This window comes from Lycium barbarum, chromosome 12 (assembly GCF_019175385.1).
Source record: "Lycium barbarum isolate Lr01 chromosome 12, ASM1917538v2, whole genome shotgun sequence".
Lineage (NCBI taxonomy): Eukaryota > Viridiplantae > Streptophyta > Magnoliopsida > Solanales > Solanaceae > Lycium > Lycium barbarum.
In genome coordinates, this window is record NC_083348.1 from 81303735 (window position 1) to 81312563 (window position 8829).

At 37.9% G+C, this 8829-nt stretch overlaps 2 protein-coding genes across 2 annotated transcripts; both read left to right on the plus strand.

Moving 5' to 3' along the window:
• The first annotated feature begins 1116 nt into the window (after positions 1 to 1116).
• Positions 1117 to 1587, plus strand: LOC132624521 (NAD(P)H-quinone oxidoreductase subunit K, chloroplastic-like). Its single transcript, XM_060339288.1, has one exon. It carries the CDS (start codon positions 1117 to 1119, stop codon positions 1585 to 1587), a length of 471 nt encoding a protein of 156 aa, XP_060195271.1.
• Positions 1588 to 6351: 4764 nt separating this feature from the next.
• Positions 6352 to 7995, plus strand: LOC132624523 (uncharacterized). The gene is made up of 3 exons (XM_060339289.1): positions 6352 to 6980; positions 7030 to 7271; positions 7463 to 7995. Exons 1-3 carry the CDS (start codon positions 6352 to 6354, stop codon positions 7993 to 7995), a joined length of 1404 nt encoding a protein of 467 aa, XP_060195272.1.
• Positions 7996 to 8829: the final 834 nt, after the last annotated feature.

Consider the following 8829-nt stretch of genomic DNA (forward strand, 5'->3'; position numbering starts at 1 on the left):
CGCAGGAGATTCGGACCCATTTTTTTCTGATCCTTCGAGAAAAAGATTCATTCTCTTCATTAAAAATAGGAGATAGAACCAATAAAGATTTCTTTTTCGATTCATCCCTGGCCTCATTCAAGAATTGTCTTTGATAAAATTGTATCCCTTAGGGACCGTACATGCGCCTTTTTATGCATACGGTTCCAAAAAATTGTGAATCAATGTATAGATTCTAGTCCTCTTTGTTTTTTTTCTTTTTTTTTTCTTTTTCTAGAAAGGTTCTTTCTTACTTCTAATGAAAGGGCTTTTCTTCGATTTTTCAATAAAGAGGAGTTTTGATTGCTTTTTTGTATTTTCGATTTTCCATTAGAAAAGTCTAAGTTATAAGAAAGGGTCATTAAACTTATCGAATTAACTTCTCATTGATGTATTCTTTCATCGAGATTGAATCCAAACCGCGATGGTATTTTCTTGTTCCTGAATGGGTCTGTTTCATCTTTTTAGGTTTATGCTCTACTCCGGGTAAAGATCTGCCCGATTTGGATTTGTACATATAAGACAAATGCTTCCATTACCATTTCTTTTTGTATTTTTTTTTCAATTCATTTTATACAAGTCTTTATTAGAGTTGAGATCGTATGGATATGTAAAATATAGGATTTCCAATCCTAGTAGGAAAGGGAGGGAAATGGATACTCAATTTAAAGTGAGTAACCAGAATTTCATACTCGATCTCATAGATACATATAGAATTCTGCGGAAAGCCGTATTCGATGAAAGTCGTATGTATGGCTTGGAGGGAGATCTTTCATATCTTTCGAGATCCACCCTACAATATGGGGTAAAGAAGCCAAAATAAGTGATTTTAGCCCTTATAAAAAGAAAACTGATTCTTAAACCTCTTTCACGCTCATGTCACGTCGAGGTACTGCAGAAAAAAAATAGCAAAATCCTATCCAATTTATCGTAATCGATTAGTTAACATGTTGGTTAACCGTAATTTGAAACACAAAAAAAAAATCATTGGCTTATCAAGTGAATGCTGCCAAAGGCAGTGGCGATGCCATACGCAAAAAGGAAGAGACTCATAGAGTGGCAGAGGCAAATAAAGCTTTTTCACATTTTCGTCAATCCATGAACAGGATCTATACATCTCAATTAGAAAAGAATCAAGAGAAAAAGAAAGAATCAGAATTGATCGATAGATTTCTCGAAACAAACAAAAAGGAAATGAAAGATGAAGCCGGAACAGTAACAATGAAAATGACCCCCTCTTTAGTTAGATTATATGAGCAAATGCCTGAACCAAAAGATGTTATTGCTATGGGAGCCTGTACAATTACAGGCGGGATGTTCAGTACCGATTCTTATACTACTGTTCGGGGAGTAGATAAGCTAATTCCTGTAGATGTATATTTGCCAGGTTGCCCACCTAAACCGGAACCGGTTATAGATGCTATAACAAAACTTTTTAAGAAAATATCTCGAGAACTATATGAAGATCGAATTAGGTCTCAACGAGCGAATCAGTGTTTTACTACCAATCACAAGTTTCATGTTCGACGCAGTATTCATACCGGAAATTATGATCAAAGAGTTCCGTGATTTTTCCTTTTTTGTTTTGTTCTCCGCTTTTTTGTCCTTTTCTTTTTTCTCTTCTCTGTTTGTTTGGTCTTCGCTAGACTCTAGAATCTCGAATTCTCCCTCTTTACCTGCCCAATTTCGAAAAATTTGTTTAACCAGTTCAGAGATATCAAAAGAAAAAAGACGAGGGGGGGTTATTCTGTCGAGAAAAAAAGAGGAATGCGCATTTGCTTGAAATAGTTTCCAAATAACTGTTTTGCGCCTTTGAGCCCGGGAAGAGGAGTGTACCATGAGAGAAGCAAGGAGGTCAACCTCTTTCAAATATACAACATGGATTATGGCAATGTAGTTGGACTCTCATGCCGATCCGAATGAATCATCCTTTCCACGGAGGTAAATCTTTGCCTGCTAGGCAAGAGGATAGCAAGTTCCAAATTCTATCTCGCTAGGACATGTATTTCTATTACTATGAAATTCATAAATGAAGTAGTTAATGGTAGGGTTACCATTATCCTTTTTGTAGTGACGAATCTTGTATGTGTTCCTATGAAAAGGAATTTGTCCATTTTTCGGGGTCTCAAAGGGGCGTGAAAACGCATAAGAACTCTTGAATGGAAAAGAGATGTAACTCCAGTTCCTTCAGAATCGGTAGTCAATCATATTTCCGATAAGGGCAGTTGACAATTGAATTCGATTTTTACCATTATTTTCATATCTGTAATAGTGCGAAAAGAAGGCTCGGCTCCAAGTTGTTCAAGAATAGTGGCATTTTTCGAGGCAAGCGGATCATTTATGATGAAGAAGATGCGCTTCAAGAGAATGGTTCGGGGTTCTTGCAGAGTGGAACCATGGAGTACCAGACACGAGATAGATCTTCCAAAGAACAAGGCCATGAACTAGATCAGAATCATTCTCAACGAGTCCATAAGAAGTGATCCCATTTTTTCATCGGGTCCGGATAAAGACCAAAGATCTTGAGCGACCGATCTGGCAGAATAACTCAAAAGATAAAGAAGTATCGTTAATCTCTTCATGCGCTAATTTCCTAAATTTGATACTTTCTACACCAAAAATATCCTCTAAAACGAAGGTATTCACGCTTGGATGGCGGTTCAAGATTAGCCTCATGAAAACCTTATATTCCTTGAGGAGGTTCTACCACGTGGAAACTCTCTTTAATGGACCTTTATCCTTAGCTGGTCGTGACCTAGAAACCACCGGTTTCTCTTGGTGGGCCGGGAATGCCCGACTTATCAATTTATCCGGTAAACTACTAGGGGCTCATGTAGCCCATGCTGGATTAATCGTATTCTGGGCCGGAGAAATGAACCTATTTGAAGTGGCCCATTTCGTACCAGAGAAGCCTATGTATGAACAAGGATTGATTTTACTTTCTTACCTAGCTACTCTAGGTTTGGGGGTAGGCCCTGGGGGAGAAGTTATAGACAACTTTCCATACTTTGTATCTGGAGTACTTCATTTGATTTCTTCTGCAGTATTGGGCTTTGGCGGCATTTATCATGCACTTCTGGGACCTGAGACACTTGAACCTAATTGGTTATTTCCAATTACGTAAATCAATAGTTCAAACCGCACACAAAAATCACCTAGTAATCTCTTTTTACCATTCCCAAAAAGTAATTGAGTAAGCAATTGACAGTAGTTCCACGGGCATCGAAAAGGAAGAGTAAACCTCACTGATTTTTAACGCCTGAACCATGAGATGAAATAAGTCGATAAAGGGGGAGATGTAAGAAAAATTACCAACTTGACCCTGTAACACCCCGATTTTTTTTTTAAAACTAACACTTGAAATTTTTATTGACCATACCTTGATAGTAAGGGTATATTTTACTTCGCACTTCCTGAATGTGAACTTGACGACAATTGAAACTTGTTTGAAGTGTTATGGTGTGGTTATACAAACTAATCCTACTGTGATTATCTTATAAAATTTATTAAATGGATTAGATATTTATAAAAGTGGACAAACTTTTTATTTTATTTTACTATTTTTCATTCTTACCTTACTAGGTAAGACATATGGCCTTTGGTTCTTATCCTCCCCACCCCTCCAATTTCGTTTTCTCTCTCTAGAAAAACAGACCCAAAACCTATCTTCTCCCATAATATTCATCCACTAGATCAATCATCAAGATTTGCTTTGGTTGAGCCCCAAACAACTCCACAAAATTGAGGTAATCTACAAACCCATTTTTGGATTGGACTGCTGTTAGTGTTTTTAGCATAACTCCTTGTATAAAGCTTCATTTTGAGTTCTTCAAGATGTTCTAGAAATCTATTTCATAGATCTAAAACTTTCATTCAGGCTCTAAAGCCCAGTTTTTCTTTTATTTACTCGAAAAGGGGTGATGAAGTACAGGGGAGGTGCTGCCCAGATTTCTGTTTTGCAAACCTTACATGTACTGCTATTAGTATTTTGAGCATATCTTTTTGTACAAGGAGTGATTCGAATTTTTCTGAGACCCTAAGACATATATCTAAAACTTTCATTCAGGCTCTAAAACCCAGTTTTGATTTTATTTACTCGAAAAGGGGTGATGAAGTACAGGGGGGGTGTTGCCCAGATTTCTGTTTTTGCAAACCCTACATGTACTGCTATTAGTATTTTGAGCATATCTTTTTGTACAAAATTGCTATATGAGTGATTTGAATTTTTATGAGACCCCAAGACATATATCTACAACTTTCATTAAGGCCACAAATTTTTATTTTTCCCATTTACCCTTTTGGAACTGGGCGACAGTACAAGACAGTAGTACTGTCCAGAATTCCTGTTTTGATAGTTTAGGCTGATTTCCATTGATTTCATGTTTAGTTTCGATGTGCTGAGACTTTTGAACTTAAGTAGATATTTGATTGTGTATTTAAGGTATATATGCTCTTGTACAAGCTAAGAGGAATTGTTTGACGAAGTGGACTTTGGTTGGTCTATGGCGTAGATGATTTGAACTCCTTGAGTTGTGGTAAAACGCCAAGGTTTGTGTATAAACTTGAACTTGGAATATCTTTGTTTTCTGGAATTTTTGAAGTACCTTGATGGGTTGTTTCCTTACTCTTCATCTTATATCATGGTATGATTATTATCTCAAGTATTGCAAAACTTTCGCTGAATCGCCCATTTGTACTAATTGCTTGATCATTTTGCATTCTTGTTGGGACTTGGTCCTTTTTGTTATGGTGACTTTTTCATCGATATTGGCATGCCTCTCGATTCGGATCTTGCCCATCTTGACTTTGGATTTACATTTCGTCTTGGTGATGGATTTTCGTCCATTTTCGAGTACGAGTGGAAAGCCACTTTCAACTTGGCTCTTGATTCTCTTGACTATTGGGTGGCGACCCTTCTTGATTTGGGGCTTCGGCCCATCTTGATATTGATTGTGCTTGGTGTGATGGCATGGCGTACATATTGGGCGAAATTGGTTATTTGACAAACTCTTTTGAATTGAATTATAGTTTTTCTTGATACTTGAGCCTTCGAATATTAGTGTCGATATTTTGAAACTCTTCAAAATTTGGTATTTGATACTTTAATATACTTGTTTACTTGGTTTATTGTTACCTTATTGAGCTACCTATGACGGACAAGGGAATTGGAGAATCTAATGGCTCCAAGCCCAAAGTTTATACACCACTAAGCTTTATGCTTAGCGATAGTTGTTTTCTATCGTAGGTAACGTGCGGGAAGAGATGTGAAGATGACCATTTGGACTAGACTTTTTGGGAGCCTTAGTGAATATCACATTTGTATATGCATCTAGGTCTTGTAAAATTTTGGGGACTTGTACATGATCCGTGTGTGGCACTTATGTATGAAATTTTGAAGGCTTGTTGGACAAGACCATATGCTTGTAACTTGAACTTGGTGACTTGTTTTGCTATTTTAGGGTGTGCTTCCAACCCAAGTCATGCTATCTACTGGGTTTACATTTCCCCTCGTAATTATGTACAAAGGAAGATACTAGTTTCTGTGATAATCGCAAGTTTGAGTTTTGTGTATGGACCCGTAATAGTATTGATTTGAAAATAAATTTTCAAAACGAAGTTTCTTAAATGTGTTGGCGATTGGAGAAGGGAATTACCATTTTAAATTGATACTCTAATGTTGTATTTCATCTAAGAAATTTTTTGGAGGGTACAAAAAAAAATGTCGCACTATCAATCCCTTTTCGCATGGGCCTATTTCCGCTATTAAATATTTTTGTGTGAATATCTTTAGGCATAAATTTCTTCTAAACGTTATGAGTGTGAAATTAGTTTTTGTTTTGTAAGTGGTATCCTTCCAAAGGGGATGCTACAAGTTTTGGTATCAGAGCCTAGGTTTGTGATTCTAGAACTTCTGTTGTGACTTGTTGGTATACTTGTTCCTTTTTTTTTAACATGTTTTGTTGAGTGTATTGCGCATATGCATCATGTACATGTCCCTAATGCAATGTGATCTTCCCTTATGTAGGAATCAAGTCGTGACCTTTTCTTCTTCTAATAGACTTATGGAAGCCGCTTGTGAGGGTTTAAATAACTCTAATGCCTAACCTCACTTACAAGAAGGGGTTGGAGAACATGTTTTTTATTCTAATCCTCCTAGTACTAGTGGATTTCAAGCGGGAAGTAATCAGGGTACAAGAGTTGGGCCACACCCTCAAATGAATCATAGTGCTCCTGCTGTTGATCCTCCTTTTCAATAAATGGCTGATTTCTTTCGTCACATGGCTAGAAAAAATTCCCGACCCTAATGAAATGAACTTTGATAAAATGAGAAAAATGGGTGGAGTTGAGTTTGAAGTCACTGTTGATCCTACGGATGCCGAGCAGTGGTTGGAGCGGATGGAAAGAGTGTTTGAGCAATTAGAGTGTTCAGACGCTGCCAAATTTAAGTATGTTGTCTCACTGTTACAGAAAGATGCCTATGACTGGTGGGTAAGTGTACCGAATGCCAAGGCAAAACCTCCTGTCCTTACTTGGAATGATTTTGTGAAAGAATTTCATATGAAGTATGTCCCACCTGCTTATCATGATGCAAAGAAAAAGGAGTTCTTGAATTTAGAGCAAGGGGGTATGTCTATTGCTGAATATCAGCAGAAGTTTCTCAGACTTTCTCGATATGCTGGTGGTATTATTAATAACAAAAAAGATAAGTGTAGGCGATTCGAAGACGGTTTGAATAATTCCATCAGAAAATCTGTGGTGGTCCTACAACATAAAAACTTTTGTAAAGTAGTTTCAGCTGCTCTTACTTGGGAAATGATCGACAAGGAACAAGCACTAGAAATGAAAACAAGTTCAGGAAAGCTGATGCAGATTCAGGAGGTCCGTCTAAAAGGGGAAGGTTTAACAGTTCCAAAGCTAGTACTGTTCTCAAGCCAGCCCAAGCTATGGCCAAGGCAAGACTGGTATACCCACCTGTGCACAATGTGGAAAGAATCACTTTGGTACTTGTAGGAGAGCTTCTGGTGCTTGTTTTAATTGTGGGAGCTTCGATCATAAAGTGAAGGATTGTCCTAATCCTAACCCCACTTCTTCTCCGCGTATGGAAGGCTCAGTTCAAAAACCTATTACCACTCCCTCTCAAGGAAATAAAGGTGTAAGATCTAGAAACACACAAGCTAGTGAGTCAAGAGCTACAGCACGAGCTTATGCTATGAGACAGAGGGGTGACCAAGATGGAGCAGATGTGGTTGTTGGTAAATTTCACTTATTCGGCTTATGTGTTGTTACATTATTTGATCCTGGTTTTACACATTCCTATGTTATCTCATCACTGGTTTTTCCTAAAAATGTGAAATTTGTGAGACTTGATTGTGGTGTGCTTTGGGTCAACAAGTTGTTTGTAATCAAATTTATCGAGGTTGTCCTTTGGTGATTCAAAATCTAGTCTTCCCTGCTGATTTGATTGAGATGCCTTTCCAAGACTATGATGTTATTATCGATATGGATTGGCTTCATAGGTATCATGCGGTAGTTGATTGTAGGTCGAAGCATGTGACCTTTAGAGCTCCTTCACTTTCACACATCATTGTTCAAGGTGAAAGATCATTGACATCTAATATTATCTCCGCGGTTGTGGCAAGAAAGATGGTTAGTCAGGGTTGTGAAGCTTATCTTGCTCATATATTTGATACGCACCTGGAAAGTCCAAGCCTTAAGGATATACCAGTGGTGTGTGAATTTCCTAATATCTTCCCCGAAAATCTTCCTGGACTGCCCCCGGAAAGGGAGGTTGAATTGCCTATAGAGGTTATTCCTGGAACTACTCCTATTTCTATAACGCCTTATCGAATGGCTCCAACAGAATTGAAGGAGTTGAAAAATCAATTGCAAGAACTTCTTGAGAAAGGTTTTATTCGCCCGAGTGTTTCTCCCTGGGGAGCTCCCGTTCTATTTGTGAAAAAGAAAGATTTCTCTTAGGCTTTGTATTGATTACCGACAACTGAACAAGGTAAACATTAAGAATAGATATCCATTGCCTAGGATTGATGATTTATTTGACCAGTTAAAGGGTGCTAGTTTGTTCTAAAAAATTGACTTGAGGTCTGGGTATTACCAACTGCGATTAAGGGAACAAGATGTCCCTAAAACTGCCTTTAGGACTCGATATGGCCATTATGAATTTTTGGTGATGCCATTCGGGTTGACGAATGCTCCTGTGGCATTCATGATCTGATGAATCGCGTGTTTAAGCCTTATCTTGTTCAATTTGTGGTGGTTTTTATAGATGATATTTTAATATATTCCAAGAATAGTGAAGATCATGGAAAGCATCTTCGAATTGTTTTGCAAATTTTGCAAGAGAAAAAGTTTTATGCTAAGCTTTCCAAATGTGAATTTTGGCTCCGTAAAGTGGCCTTTCTGGGACATATTGTGTCGGCTGCAGGTGTGAAGGTGGATACTAGTAAGATTCAAGATATTTTTGAATGGAAACCACCTAAAAGTCCAACTGAAGTAAGGAGTTTCTTCGATTTAGCGGGATACTATAGAAGGTTTGTCAAAGGCTTCTCCATTATAGCCTCTCCTTTGACTAAACTCTTGAGGAAGGATGTCAAGTTCGTATGGGATGACAAATTCCAAGAGAGCTTTGAAAAGCTCAAATCATGGTTTGGGTTGTGTCCTGATGCAGGAAGGGAAAGTGGTTGCGTATGCCTCCTAAAAATTGAAACCGCATGAATTGAACTATCCTACTCATGACCTTGAGCTCGCTGCCATAGTGTTTGCTTTGAAAATTTGGAGGCATTACTTATATGG